At 45.3% G+C, this 15,604-nt stretch overlaps 1 protein-coding gene across 1 annotated transcript in view; it reads left to right on the top strand.

Annotated features, from left to right (window-relative positions):
* LOC140453126 (uncharacterized) overlaps positions 1–15,604 on the top strand; it is a 92,696-nt gene that overhangs the window by 63,991 nt on the left and 13,101 nt on the right. Inside the window, exons 8-11 of the mRNA XM_072547536.1 lie at positions 8,261–8,377; positions 8,470–8,500; positions 10,915–11,059; positions 11,988–12,126. Coding sequence (XP_072403637.1) covers positions 8,261–8,377; positions 8,470–8,500; positions 10,915–11,059; positions 11,988–12,126 — 432 coding nt within the window. The remainder of the gene's footprint in view (positions 1–8,260; positions 8,378–8,469; positions 8,501–10,914; positions 11,060–11,987; positions 12,127–15,604) is intronic.

The following is a 15,604-nucleotide window of genomic DNA, read 5'->3' as shown; positions in this document are numbered from 1 at the left end:
ATATCAGTGCCCATACATGGATTTTCAATGGGCCTCCCAACTCTGCTGCAGTGTCTGAGCTCCCGCTAGTGCAGACAAACCAGGGAAATCAGTCATGTTTTTTCATTCTCTCCCAGGATGCAGGTGTTGCTGGATGGGCCAACGATAGTTCCCTGTCCCTAATTGCTCTGGAGAAGTTGGTTGTGTGCTGCCTACTTGAACCTCCATAATGTTTATCCCCACAATGCTGACAGGAGGGGAGTTCTGGGAGTTTTACTCAGTGGCTGTGAACTAATGGTGATTTATGACCAGATCAGATGGTGTGTGGCTTGAAGGGTAACTTGCAGACGGTGCTGATTTCATTAATCTTCTGGCATCATCCTTCTTGATGATGAATGTAGCAGGTTTGAAAGGTGCTTTTCAAGGAGTTTTGGTGAGTTAATCCAATAAATGGTACTTACTGCTACCACTGTGAGCCTGAGCTGCACGTAGTGAGTGTTGAAGGTGGTGGATGTGATGCCAACCAAGTGGTTTCCTTTATCCTGCGAACTGCCAAGCTTCTAGAATGTTGTTCCTCATTCAGAATTCTCCCGAGATGAACATACGGGCAAATGTTTTATTGACAATAAGTTTAAGACAGCTCGAATATAATAACAGAAATGTGTTGCTGAGTCTGAGTTTTGGGGCCCATATCGAAGGAAGGGTATTGGAGGAGGTCTCGAGGAGGCTTAAAAGAATGATCCCGAGGATAAAGGGCTTGTCCCATGAGGAGCAAATGGGAACTCTGGGAACATACTCAATGGCATGTAGTCGGATGGCGGGATCTGACTGAAACTTGATACTAAGAGGCCTGGATTGAATGGATATGGAGAAATTGTTTCCACCAATAGGAGATTAGGACCTGGGGACACAGCCTCAGGGTGAAGGGACGACCATTTAGATGAGGAGGAATTTCTGCTGCCAGAGGGTGCTGAAGCTGTGGATCTCATTGTCCAAGTGTCTTTAAGATAGAGATGGACAGGTTCTTGATCAGTAAGGGAGTAAGGGTTATGGGGAGCAGGCAGGAGAATGTGGTTGAGGAACAGGCCAGCCATGATTGAATGCTAGAGCTGATTCAATGGGCTGAATGGCCTCATTCTACCCCTGTCTTGTGGCCTCAGCAGGACATTTCTGCTCTCGTAATCTTGTCCTCTCTAAGTGAATGCTAACATTGCATTTGCCTTCCTCACTGTCAGATTTGATACATAATCCCCACATCTAAGTAAATAGAAGTATGATCTATGCAATCTATCAAGGTCGATTTCATTTTAAGATCTGACCTGTCCAGTCCCGTCATCAGCTGGAACCATAGTAAGGACAAGTGGAGAGTATCCCATCAGAATGCTGAGGTGTGCCTTGTAGACAGGCTTACGAGTGCAGAGGTGAGTCACTCACAGCAGAATACCGAGCCACTGACCTGCTCTCACAGCCACAGGACTGATATAGCTGATCAGTCCCATTTCTGGTCAGGGGTAAGACCATGATGTTATAAGGTTCCGGGGGGGGAGGGGGGAAGTCAACAATAGTAATGGCTTGAATGTTCGATTCTCTCTTGTTGGAGATGATTATTGTCTGACAGTTAGTGTGAATGTTATCTGCCACTTAATTTCCTTCAAACATTTGTTTTCTCTCTTATCTCCCAATTCATTCTCAAATTTATTGATTTTTTTTCATTCACCTCCTCTGGTCAGTGCAGTTATCTTTGTTTCAGAGTTATCTGTAAATCCCAGACACAAGTTTGACCAGTTTACATGGCAATTCCGTTCATTTCAAAACTTTTCCTCCATAGGTTACTAATTGGTCCTAAATCTGTTCCTTAAAAATCTCTTTGCCTGTTGTAAAGTCTGGATATTGTCTTTCACATTGAATATCTCATCATTTGTGTTTCCCAGTTTGCATCAGCATTTCGAACTTTAATTGTTCTTTTCATGTCAAAGCATCAGTAATCCATCTGCCCTGGTTTTTAATTCTGCACTCAGCCAACTATTCTGAGCCATCAGCAATTCCTTCTCCTATTCACCGTATTTGTCACACGATCTCAGAGAGGTTTTTGACATTTGAGTTTTAAAGTGAAGATCAATCTTTGTTGAATTTGCTTCCACGTGTTTATCATTGAGACATTGTAAGTTCTCGCTCAAGTACTTTAGTTCCAGTGATCGCTGCTGAAGTGCTCTCACCAGTTTGTATTTTCTTCAGCAAATTCACCATTTCAGCACAAAATTGGTTCACCACTTGATCAGCTTTTCCTTTCACTGTCATTATCAGCAATAGGCTGCTTGGGTTTGGCCTCAGTAATTGTGGAGAGTTTGGATAAGACCAACATGATCAGGAGCTGCAACAAGACACTCATCAATGACACTGTCTCAGTGTCTCTCAAAAGATGAATTTGTTCCTTTGTTTTGTTGGAGAGGAAAGGGAATACTTCTCACTGAGAGATAAAACCTCTGTAACCTCCTGTAATCTGGCTAAGTTCAATGGAGTTCAAGGAAATATTACCTTATCTATCCTGAGGTACATTCTCTATTCTAGAAGGTTCTGGGAGAACATGCTGCTCTTCTATTGCCTCTGGTTTATGGGTCCATTTCCAGCAATCAGTGCAATGTTGTTCCTGTGTTACATCTTGTTTCAAAAGAAACATCAGCTTTTGGATTTCACTCCCGCTCTCAGCATCTCTCAGTTTGACTTGAGGAGAGTGTCCTTTTGGGTGGAAATTTCTGCTCCCTTGAGTGGCATGGGAAATGGTAAGAAAATTGGGAAAATACAGAGAGAATGGAAAAATCAGGTCCTCAATGTTGGGAATAGCATTTCCAGTTTTCCCAACAGTTCACACAGCAAATTCTGAATCTTGCACATGAGCGGTCACCATTTCATTTCCATGAAGTTGCATCTCATTATCAGCCCCAATCCCATCACTGTATGCAGCTTCCAGTTCTCCTCCCTGTCCCTGAGAAACTAGATGACACCAATTCAAACTAAACTACATGGATGTCACTGCGGTTACCTGGCAACTGCAGCTTATTGCCTCCTTCTCCATGCCTTTGGACAACTCCATCTTTCCATCAGTTCACCACATGCTCCATGGACACTGTCCTCTTCCACCCTTGATCCATGCAAGTGGGCATCACCAAACACCCAGCCTCAGCACATCATCATGGCTGCTTCTAGACAAAACACACACCTCGTCACCCCCTTCAGACTTCACTTTCGAGCTCAGGGATGCTAATGAGCTGCTTGCTTCTGCCAGTTACTTTGCAGACAGGGACACATATGAATCTCATACATCTACAAATGATGTATGTGCTGGCTCAGTCAAGCAGCCTGAACAGTGGGATTCTCCCCTAGAGCTGGTTTCTCCCAGGTACAGGGTGCTATAGAGTGCACCCATCTTGCTCTGATCGTTTCCTATCACCAGCCGGTAAACATCGGCAACTGAAAAGGTTCCCACTTCATCAACTCCATCAAAAACTGATGACACCTTTACAAAAGGCTCAGACTGAGGCAGAACAGAGACACGACACTGTCCATGTTTCCACCAGGGCCATAATGGAACTGATCATAGACCTGTTTCAGTTGGTAATACTGTCCAATGAAGAAAGATTGAAAAAAAATTGGTCTTTATTCTCTAGAGTTTCAAGGAATAAGAAATGATTTCACTGAAAAATGCACAATAGTTAAAGGGATGATGTGGGTGTAACGTTACCCCTAGTGGGGGGGGTCTAGAACCAGGAACAATTGAAAAATAAGGGGGATGCCACTTCGGTGCGAATGAGGAGAATTGTTTTTACTCAGAGGGTTGTGAACCTTTGGAACTCTCAGACTTCCAAAGAATTCTCCGCAGAAGGATGTGGAGAATCCAGATTTGAGTATGTTTCAGGGAGAGATTGATACATTTCTGGTGGTCACTAATATGGGGATAGGGTGAGTAAAGGACTTTTGAAATGTTCAATCAGCTCTGATCATACTGAAGGGCAGGGCAGTTTCAATGGGCTGAATGGCCATCTTGGCTCCTGCGTTCCTGTGAGGCTTTGCTGCCTGGACTGCTCCTGTCACGACTTAGAGTCTAACCAGAAAGGGTGTGCTACTTCATTGAGGAAGTTTCTGAGGAGGAAGATGAGGATCAGGACATTGACAAGGAGAGGTGCCCAAGGAAGCATGATAGAGCTATGTTTCATCAAGCACAAGGAAATAACTGAAACCTGCTTCCAGGATGAATGTGCTGGGTTTTCAAGTTCCTTTCATTCTGTAACTCTCGGTGAGGTGTAAGGCAAGACACCCCAGGTCAGTATGTGTGGAGCAGACAATTTCTGTACTCCTTGAACTTGTCTGTTAATGAAGAAATGGTTTGTTCTTCATGTGATTGTCTGCTTGCTCTCTTCAGGTGCTTCCACCTTCCAGTATCTGCACTTTGCAGGTTTTCCTGCTATTTTGGAGAAAGCAGCAGTCAGTGAGATAGGACAGTCCCATCTCATGAGGTTATGGAGTTTTAGATCTTCAACAACAGCATGAGATCTGAGTGTTGGGTGATGCAGTCCCTCACGATTTGCAGCAGGTTGGGAGCAATTCTGAGGGACCTCCATTACAGCCTTCCATCATTGGTTAGACTTCAATGTGTCAAACTGCTCAATTGCCCTGAAAAACTTGGGCATCCTGTTGGGCAGCACCTAACCAGAGAGAAGCAGTGTTTTGTGCAGATTCTCTCAGCAGATCATTGTGCTATGAGGGAGAGGGAAGATGTGAACGCCCCATTGTGTACCTCCCAGCTTTTAATGACAATGCACTCCCTCCGAAAGCTGAGAGATTGAATAAAACGTTGCCTGCAGAGATATGTGATATCATCACTGAATCTACCCTCTCACTGTCAAGGTTTGTGTAAATGTGGATGATTTGTGCAGGCCAGGCCCTATCAGAATCCCTGAACATTGTTTTTATCCTTAGTGTTGTTAACATTAACCTGCCTTAGCTGTAGTCATCGAGGTCACAGTTCAGGATCCATAATTCTGATGCTATCTGCAGTCGAGGAGTTGGGTGCTTCTGAGAGAATGGATAAGGCTTGGCCATGACAGCTTCTTTCTCCCTTGGGATATCTGAAAAGGCTGCTCACCTCTCACTAGCTCCAACAGCTGCACAGGCAATGAAGCTGACACTTTGAGAATGCAAAGGAGCATTTTCTTAGAGAAATGCACTGATATGTCATCCCTGTCACCCATACGCCCTCAGTGCAGTTTTTAATTTCCTTTCAGTCTCGGTCCGATGTCTCAGCGCAGTCCGGCCTTCTGCTGCTGGGATAGAGCAATGTTCTCTGTAGCTGGTCTTGTTAGCCTGGAAGACTTGGTTGGTCACCCAAATCAGGGATATTTGATTCTGGAGGGCCCAGGTTAGTTGAGATTGTCCTGCCGGGTTACAGGCTCATCCCTCTTGGCTTGGACTTCAGTAGGTATTAGCATCAAAGGCAGGAGGGAGGTGAAGGGACCAGACACCACTAGACTGTCCTGAGAAACTGTGGGAGGTCTCATGTGGGACTCCTTCTCCTGTGGGTGTCTGCTGGCACCATCCTGTCTCCCTGAGAGGAAGAAGGATCTGGAATGAGGTTGAGGTCCCTCATCCCCCTTTGGCTTTGCCATTGATGCTGAGAGCCGATAGCTACACTAATGGAGTTCAGGCCTGTGTGTATAAGCAGCAGACACTTGGTGTGCAGGACCTGGGTTTCCAGAGCAGTCACCAGCCTGTCCATGGTGCCAGAGCTAGCATTGGTGCACTCATCCATCCTTGGATTCACTTTCCTGCCTGCTGCAGACAAGCTTGTATACTGTTGCTGGGTGTTTCTCTGCATGTTGCTGATCTCCTTTAATTGCTGTGAACAGAGGGTCATATTCTGCCTGGTGTTGTGCAGGTGCCTGGTCTCCAGTTCTCTCCTGACCAGTGACCTGGGACATTTCTTCCTCGGCCAACTGTGGGACAGCACAATGATGTGCTCACCAGACTGTGCTCCTATCTCTAATCTAGAAAGTTTACCCACTGAGATGAAAGTCTGAGCTGGTACAGGGTGCAGTGAAAGCCTTGCTGGGACATCCTCTGAGTACTCAGCAGCATCCTCTTCAGAGGTGGGGTTCGAACTGAAGCACTCCAGTCTGTGTCTCTTCTTTGTGGTGGATTGCTGGGTCTCACAAGAGCCTGCATAAGAGAAGAAAGGGAACTAATTGTGTGAAAGGACGAAAGGTCGGTGCGTATTGAGAACGTGTTGGCGCTGGCAATAACGAGAAAGCAGCACAGCACGGCCCAATCAAACTGGAGGGGAAGTGGTGGGAAAGTGGGAATGTAACTGGATTAGTAATGCTGAACCCCAGGTTGGTCTTCTGGGGACATGGTTTTCAATCACACCATGGCTGTTTGTCAGGTTTGCCAGGGAGATTGGAGGAGCTGAATGTTATTTAATGAAGAAAGCCTGCAGGAAACTACAAAAGAGGGTTTTGGTAGTTCTCTTCCAGGAATCTCAAAATGTCAGTGTGTAAGTTCAGAAGGTAATAGGAAAGGCCAATGGAATGTTGCTCCTTATTTCAAAGGGAATGAAGTGTAAAAATAAGGAAGACTTGAAATGAAACTGGGCACCTGCTGGAACACACCAAGAAGACAGTGAACAGTTAGGTCTTGGGTGTTTAGGCGTGCAGATCATTGAAGGTGGTGGGACAAGTGGAGAAAGCAGTTGAAGCCCACAGTATTCTCACGTGTATTAGTAGGGGCATGGAGTACAAGAACAGGGAGGCAATGTTGAACTTGTATAATTCATTGGTTGGACCACAAGTAAAGTATTGTTCGGAGATGTGGGCATATTATTATCGAAAGGATTTAAGTGCATTGGAGAGAATGCAGAAGTAATTTACAAGAATACGTCCAGGAATGAGGAATGAAAGTGATGGGAATAGATTGAAGACGTTGACACTGTTCTCATTCGAGAAAGGATGGCTGAGAGGAGATTTGATAGAGGCTTTTGAAACCGAGTGGGCTGGATGGAGCACTCAGGGAGAAACTGCTCCTGTTTGTGAAAGGAGATTGGGATGAGGTAATGATGCTCGTTTGAAGAGGTGTGCAAGCACAATGGGCCAAATGGCCTCATTCTGCATTGTAAGAATTCAGTGATACTGTACGGAGGGATATCGCTCTGACAAGAAGTTGAGGAGGTTTTGCCTGTACTTGAGGTCTCACAGATTGGGAGATGACCTTGTTGAAACATTTCAGGTTATGGGGGTTTGACAGGCTAGATGCTGAGGGTTATTTCTCTTCGTGAGAGAGTTCAGGGGCAGAGGGAATAATCTCAGAGTAAGGTGTGTCTGTTTAAGACAGAGACAATGAGGAATGTCTTTTCTCCGAGGCACTGGTCGTATGAAACTATTTACTGCAGAGGCCTGGAGAGCCTGGGCCATAAAGTGTATTAAAGACTGAGTTAGACAGATTTTTATTCAGTGACAGAGTTAAGAATTATTGGAGAAAGGTCGGGAAGTGGAAGTGAGGATGATCACATCACCCTTGAACTTATTGAATCACAGAGCAGATACGATGGGCCAAATGGCCTCCTTCTGCTCCAATGTATGATGATCTTATTAAATTGTGGAATAGGCCCAAAGGCCGGTCTGTCCTGCTCCTGCTCCATGTCCATCTGTTTATATGTGTCCCTGCCTGCTAGGCCTCAATGTTTAACAGGTACATCTGGAACCTCCACCAGACTGGGAAGGCTGAATAGGGCCCCAGTGAGAGTTGTATTAAAGCTTTAATTTTAAATGTTTGGATTTCCTTCAGCAGTCCAATACTTGATCTCAGCCTGAGCCCCTGGTTAGCCCCAATTCCACTCCTGTTAATGTGGGATTCCCCTCCAATCAGGGATAGATAGAGCAGTTACACAATAGCACCCACTGAAGGGCTAAGAATTGGGAATTCTCACATTTGGAGTCTGCGGACTGACACTTAGTGAAAAAAATGATTTTGTTTTTTTCACCATTGAAGTATTTCAACATTTAAATGATACTTGGGTACTGATCAAGTACAGGGACATTCTGGAATGTTCCCTGATCTCCTTTCACTTGCTCAAAACTAATTATACTTTTCATTTTTCTGAGTTCTGATGACAGGTAGAGACATGAAGATGTTTAACATTTCCATGTTGGAGATGAATCAATCTGTGAAATACTTATAGTATGAATCCTTAATTTAGGATGATCTGTTGCAATATTTTTACCATATTTCTTTACAGGACATTTTTGCCTTTTTTCCAAGTGGTGACCCACTTAAAATTACAACACAGAGTAACCTTTCCAATCATGTCAGTGTCACTACCCCAGTGACAGGCAGACCCTGTGAAACACCCCCGGTAAGACAGAATTACCCTTCAGTATCTCAATTCCATTATTTATAAACATTGATTTGATTGAAAAATATCTCACGTATGAATTTCCACTTTAGGAATCATCCTCCAGCCTGTCCTCTTCAGCAGGTAAATGAACTTTATCATAAAATCGACTATTCAGTTTTGGGAATTGTGCTACAGTGATGGCTGTATTAGTGCAGAACTTGCTGGATGGAAGCACAGTGGGAGAAAGACCACTGTAACAGCAGATTGTGGAAATATCTTGTTTGCATTTTCTTATAAAACACAGTCCCCATTTATCTCTCCACCCTGGAGGCTCTCTGCTTCTATTCCCGATGAAGGACTTTTGCCTGAAATGTCAATTTTCCTGCTCCCCAGATGCTGCCTGACCTGCTGTTCTTTTCCAGCACCACTCTAATCTAAACCACAGTTCCAATGATTTCAGCTTTATGGTGTATCCATTGTTTTACTGCAAATGTAGAGCAACCTGCTGTTAGTTTCCAAAGTCTTCAGAATAGAATTAAATATGAGATAATGATGGCAATGGTATTTTATATTCAGGATACTTCCCCTCAGGAGTCCACCAATCTCACTAACTTGGTGTAGTCTTCCCCCTAACCTGTCTCTCCCCCCTCCCACCAGATCCTGTTGATTTTCACTCATGCACTGCTCTGCATCAACCATCATTCCCCTCAGCTTTCACAGTAACCTTCAGCCAGAAGTGCTGAGTGGATGATCCATCTTGGCCTCCTCCAGTGGCCCCCAGCGTTAGAGATACCAATCTTCAGCCAATTCAGTTCCCTCCACATAATATCAAGGGATGGCTGGAAATGCTGGATTCTGCAAAGGCTCTGGGCCCTGATCTGGCAATAGTACTGAAGACTTGTGTTCCAGATGTTGCTACATCCCCAGCTAAGCTGTTCCAGTGCAGTTACAAAACTGGGATCTACATAATAATGTGGAAATTTGCCCAGGCATGTCCTGCACATAAAAGGCAGGACAAATCCAATTCCCGCCCATCAGTCTACTCTCGACCATCAGGAAAGTGATGGAAGGTGTCCATCAACAGTGCGTTCCAGCAGCACCTGCTCAGTAACGCCGAGTTTATGTTCCACCAGGCCACTCAGCTCCTGACCTCATTACAGCATTGGCTCAAAAATGGACAAAAAATCTGAATTCCAATGGTGAGGTAAGAGTGACAGTCCTTGATATCAAGGCTGCATTCAACCAAGTGTGGCATCAAGGAGTCCTAGCAAAACTGGAATTAGTGGGCATCAGGGGGCAAAATCTTTGGTATTTAGAGTCATCCCTTGACACATAGGAAGATACTCATGGTTGTTGGAGGTCAGTCATCTTAGCTCCAGGACATCTCTGGACACATTCCTCAGAGTAGTGTCCTAGGCCCAAACATCTTCAGCTGCTTCATCAATGATCTTCCCTCCATCACCAAGTCAGAAGTGGGGGTGTTTGCCAATGATTGCTCAATGTTCAACATCATTCATGACTCCTCAGATACTGAAGCAGCCCAAGTTCAAATGTAACAAGATCTGGACAATATCCAGGCTTGGACTGACAAGTTTCAAGCCACACAAATGCGAGGGTGTGACCATCACCAAGAAGACACAATCTAACCCCCACCCCTCGACATTCAATGATGTTCCCATCACTGAATGCTCCACCATCAACATCCTGGGGTTATCATTAACCAGCAACTCAACTGGACTCACCACATTAACCCAGTGGCTACAAGAGCAGGTCAGAGGCTGTGACGAGTAACTCCTGACTCCGCAAAAGCCTGTCCACCATCTGCAAGGTACAAATCAGGAGTGTGATCGAATATTCCCCACTTACCTGGATGAGTGCGGCCCCAAAGATGCTCAACAAGCTTGACACCATCCAGGATGAAGCAGCCCGCTTCATCTCCACTAAATCAACAAGCATCCACTCCCTCCATCACTGATGCTCAGTAGCAGCAGTGTGAACTATCTACAAGATGCACTGCAGAAATTCACCAAAGATCCTCAGACAGCACCTTCCAAACCCACAACCACACCCATCTGGAAGGACAAGGGCAGCACAGACATGGGAACACCACCACCTGCATATTTCCCACCAAGACACTCACCATCGTGACTTGGAAATATATCACCATTCCTTCACCATCGCTGGGTCAAAATCCTGGAATTCCCTCCCTAATGGCATTGGGGGTCAACCCACAGCAGGTGGACTGGTTCAAGAAGACAGCTCACCCCCACGTTCTCAAGGGCAGCTGGGATGGGCAATAAATGTCGGCCAGCCAGCAACGCCCACATCCCCCAAATGAATAAATAAATAAAGGGCCCTTTCTTACATTACCCACGGGCTTATGACTAAACACCCTCTCCTCCTTTCAAAGAAACATCTGAACAAAGGTTTCCAATTCCCCAATTCTCGTTACAAGTTTTGGGTAGTTTCTTGTTATTTCCTGTATTACTCCTGACAAAGTTCAAACCATTTTACTTGTTTATATTTTGTCTCCTTCATATTCCGTCATCGTGCAGGGAACAATCCCACTCCCCAGAATTTGGATCCCAACCAAATGTGCCGTGACATGATGCAGCAACTGCTTTCCTGGGAGAAAAATATGAACAACTCTAATTCAGTGAACAAATTCCTAGGGCAATGTGATGGTGTCATTCCTGACAGGTAGGTATCAGTGCTCATAAAATGTGATGTTCATCTGAGAACAGAATCTGTGGGATTGATTGGTCACACTGTGGTTAGCACTGCTGCCTCCCAGCACCAGTTATCTCAGTTCAATTCCAGCCTTGGCTGACTGTCTGATTGGTGCAGACTCAATGGGCCATGTGGCACTGCAGGAGATCTGTGATTTTCAACTTGTTGCTAATCAGCTGTCTGTTATAGACACCGTCTAATTTTCACCTCCAATTAATGTACAATTCCAGTTTCAGCCCGGTGATTAAATCAAACATCTACGAGCAAGCGTTCATGTGAATGTTGTGTGGGGGTCAGGTGCTTACCTTTTGTCACGTGTTGGGTATTTCTCTTCTTTCCCTATGTTCCTGGTTCAGATCCTGGTTCAGGATAATTTCCACCCATCAAGGTCAGGTTCCATGTTGGCAGTGGTGAGCAGGTCTATTAACATTGCTGATGGAATGGGGGCATTTGCAATATCATGAGAAGATGGAAGAATTTCTTTACATGTTCACCTTTTTACAGCTCCCTTTTGTCTGTTTAAAGCTCCCCGATTGATCGCACTAATCCGTGATTAAAATGGTTAGTGCCTGACACACATGCCCAGTCCCTGGTAATGCTGGCTGCCAGACTCTGAGCACCCCCAGGGCTCACAGTATGAGAAATATATCTTGCTTCATTTCATCATTTACTTAATAATCCACAGTATGTTTTCCTGGATTTATTGAAGCACTTTACAGCATTTCCCCTGGAAAATCCTACATGTGCCATCAACAAGGTCCCTCTGGTTATGAGCTTGTGGGGGTGACCCCTTTACGTTTTATTGTGGAGCCATATACATGTTGCTCACTGCACAGATGTTGCCAGGCTGAATATTTCCAGCACTTTCTGCTTTTATTAAATTGTGTTTCTGTTGTAGTACAACACTGGAGAGAATACTCGCAGAGATAGAAATTGAAGGAGGAAATCAATCCTTCTCAACGCCAAATTACTTTGCTCACATTCAAAAAATAGAAGCTGAAAAGTTCCCAGGACTTCACTTTCCTCCATCAGATTTGGTGAGTGCTGTGTTTAGCTGGGCATTGTAAGCAATGACTATCATGTGTTGGAAACTAACACCATTTTTAGAGAAAATGTTGTGAGAGGGCTTGAGAATCTTTCAGTGTAGTTATTTTAAACTGAAGTTCACCCTTCCTGTGAATTCACGTTGATAATGTATTCTGGACTTATTTAATTCCACTCAATGTTTATGAACTACCTCAGGGTCATACTGAATCCGATCCTGAGCCTCTCCAAAGGTGCTCTTGAATTTGGCATCAGGAGATACATCACAATTGTTGATAATTTTTATTATTCACTTAGAGTTTGGAATTGAAAAACATTGTAAATTTATGGATGAAACCAATAAAGATGGGGATTACCACAAATGATCAGAAATCTAATAATTGCAGAATGGGCACAAAGTTTACAAACAAAATATCAATATGTATCAACATGTGATATACATTTTGGTTTGAAAGATAAAGACATCATCTCTTACTTGAAAAACAAGAATTTAATTTGAGGACAGTAACAAAAGGATCTCAGCAGCAGTACACAGATAATTAGGGTGGCATGGTGGTTTGATGGATAGTACTGCTACCCCACAGCGTCATGGGCTTGGATTCGATCCCACCTTTGGGTTAGTGTGGAGTTTGCAGATTCTCCCCGTGTCTGTGTGAGTTTCCTTCAGGTGCTCAGATTTCCTCCCACAGTCCAAAGTTGTGCAGGTTGCATGGATTGACCGTGATAGTGTCCTGGGGTGTACAGGCTCGGTGAGTTAGCCATGGGAAATGTCGGTGTGTGGGTATGGGTGAGATGCTCATTGGATGGTCGGTATGAACTTGATGGGCCAAATGGCCTGCTCCCACAATGTAGGGATTCTATAAAAATGCAGGTTTTTAAGTTCAGAATAAAAGAATCATCGTGCTTAGTTCACATCAGGATGAATAGACTGAAAAGGAAGGAAATTATGCAAAACTTATCTCAAATCTTGGTTAGATCACTCTTGGAGTCCTGTTTACTCCAAGAGAATGTGGAACTCACTACCAGGGGGAGGAATTGTGTTGAGCTGCGGGAATGGATTGAAGGGAAGGTGAAGTACTGTACGTCCATGTGGGAGAAGGGAATACAGCAAAGCTTTCCAAAGTGGGTTTGCAAATGCTCTGACAGAATGATGCAGCTTTACATTCTTCCATTTTACCAATCTGTGGGTGTGGCCTTAATGATTCACCTTTGAGGCGTGGCTCCTGCAGCACTGACGTTGGCCAACCTTACACACTGTTTGAAAACCATGAGATTTCCTCAAACCTCTCTGACCTATACCTCTTGTTCTTACAGTCCCACATGCCTCCATTCTTCAACGTTTCCCCCTTCTTTTAAAAGTCTTTGCCCTTCCCCTGCTCTATCGGTCTTCCCCAGCTCCACTGGCCCTGACACCTCCCATTCTCCCTGAATGGCCACAACAACTTTTCAGCCTTGTACAGGTGCCCTGGGTGGGAAAGGTTCAGAACCCTGGAACACAGGGTAAGTCTCTTAGAGTTAGATATTGAAATCCCCGAATCCCCTTTCGGGAATAAAATCTGCTGTGTTTACCTGGTCTGCGCTACATGTGACTCCTGTACAGGGCCGTGGTGAGGCCATACCGAGAATATTGTTGCAGTTTTGGTCTCCTTTTCTGAGGAAGAATACACTTGCTCTCGAGGGAGTGCAGTGAAGGTTTACCAGGCTGATTGCAGGGATGGCGGGACTGACAGATGAGGAGAGATTGACGAGGTTAGGATGGTTTTTGCTGGAGTTCAGATGAATGAGTGGGGGGGAGTCTCATAGCGTCCTCCTGCTCCTGACCAATATGTTTTGATGTTAGCTGCCCTCTGAAATAGCCTGGCAATCCTCAAAGTCACAGATAAGTTATAGGAAAGTCCCAAACCCATCTGTCCATGACAGTATTGATGAGGGTGACCACTGCAGAGTCCCAAGTACCAATTCATACCTCACACTGAAAGTACCTTCTTTGGTGACAAGGTGAAAGGCAGCAGTGATTGAATAATAAGAGAGACGATGGTACAAGGCTAAAGAAGATGAGAATGGAACAAACAAAGAAACAAAAGATGAGTCTCGACCAGGAGTACAGATGGGAAATGGCAGAATCCTCACCAACAGCGGCTGTGTGAAAAGACAGGGAGAGTCCTTTTGCCTGGCCCCATCACAGATCTTCCCATTCTCCTGCCCGTGTTGCTTAAAACCTGTTGTATCTTTGACTTTGTTTAGAATTCTGACAAAAGGTTTCCAACCTAAAATGTAACTCCACTTCTCTCTCCACAGATGCTGCCTGACCTGTTGTGTATTTCCAGCATTTCCTCTTATTACTTTTGATTTCCAGCATCCAGATTTGTTTGCTTTGTACTGTATCCCAGGGAGATCTCCATCCGAACCTAATGGATTGCTGCAGTTATTGTTACAACTCTCAGCAGGAGACTGGCAGACAACTAACAGCTTACTTTAATATGGTCACTCCTATCAGTGAATAACCCACAGAGGAAGGGACTGTATTGACAGGGGAAGGGAAGCTATTTCTCAAGGAAGATGCCAGTTACCTCCCGGAATTCCATAAGGCCATAAGAAATGGGAACAGGAGGAGGCTGTTTGGCCCCTTGAGGCTCCTCTGCCATTCAATAGGATAACAGCTGAGCCGACATTCCCCATGGCCACTTTCCACATAACCCCTGACGGTGGTGGCACCATCCCCCACCTTTTCCTCCACTACATCGATGGCTGTATTGGCGCTGCCTTGTGCTCCCACGAGAAGGTTGAACAGTTCATCCACTTTACCAACACCTTCCACCCTGACCTCAAATTTACCTGGACCGTCTCAGACTCCTCCCTCCCCTTCCTAGACCCCTCCATTTCTATCTCAGGCGACCGAATCAACACGGACATTTACTATAAACCGACCGACTCCCACAGCTACCTAGATTACACCTCCTCCCACCCTGCCCCCTGTAAAAACGCCATCCCATATTCCCAATTCCTTCGTCTCACCGCATCTGCTCCCAGGAGGACCAGTTCCAATACCGAACAACCCAGATGGCCTCCTTCTTCAAAGACCGCAATTTCCCCCCAGACGTGATCGACAATGCTATCCACCGCATCTCCTCCACTTCCCACTCCTCTGCCCTTAAGCCCCACCCCTCCAATCGCCACCAGGACAGAACCCCACTGGTCCTCACCTACCACCCCACCAACCTCCATATACAGCGTATCATCCGTCGCTATTTCCACCACCTCCAAATGGACCTCACCACCAGGGATATATTTCCCTCCCCTCCCCTATCAGCATTCTGAAAAGACCACTCCCTCTGTGTCTCCCTCGTCAGGTCCACACCCCCCACCAACCCAACCTCCACTCCCGGCACCTTCCCCTGCAACCGCAAGAAATGCAAAACTTGCGCCCACACCTTCCCCCTTACTTCCCTCCAAGGCCCCAAGGGATCCTTC

The sequence above is a fragment of the Chiloscyllium punctatum genome, chromosome 26, assembly GCF_047496795.1.
Source record: "Chiloscyllium punctatum isolate Juve2018m chromosome 26, sChiPun1.3, whole genome shotgun sequence".
NCBI lineage: Eukaryota > Metazoa > Chordata > Chondrichthyes > Orectolobiformes > Hemiscylliidae > Chiloscyllium > Chiloscyllium punctatum.
Note: the sequence above shows the minus strand (reverse complement) of the source record. Positions and strands in the feature narration are given on the sequence as shown.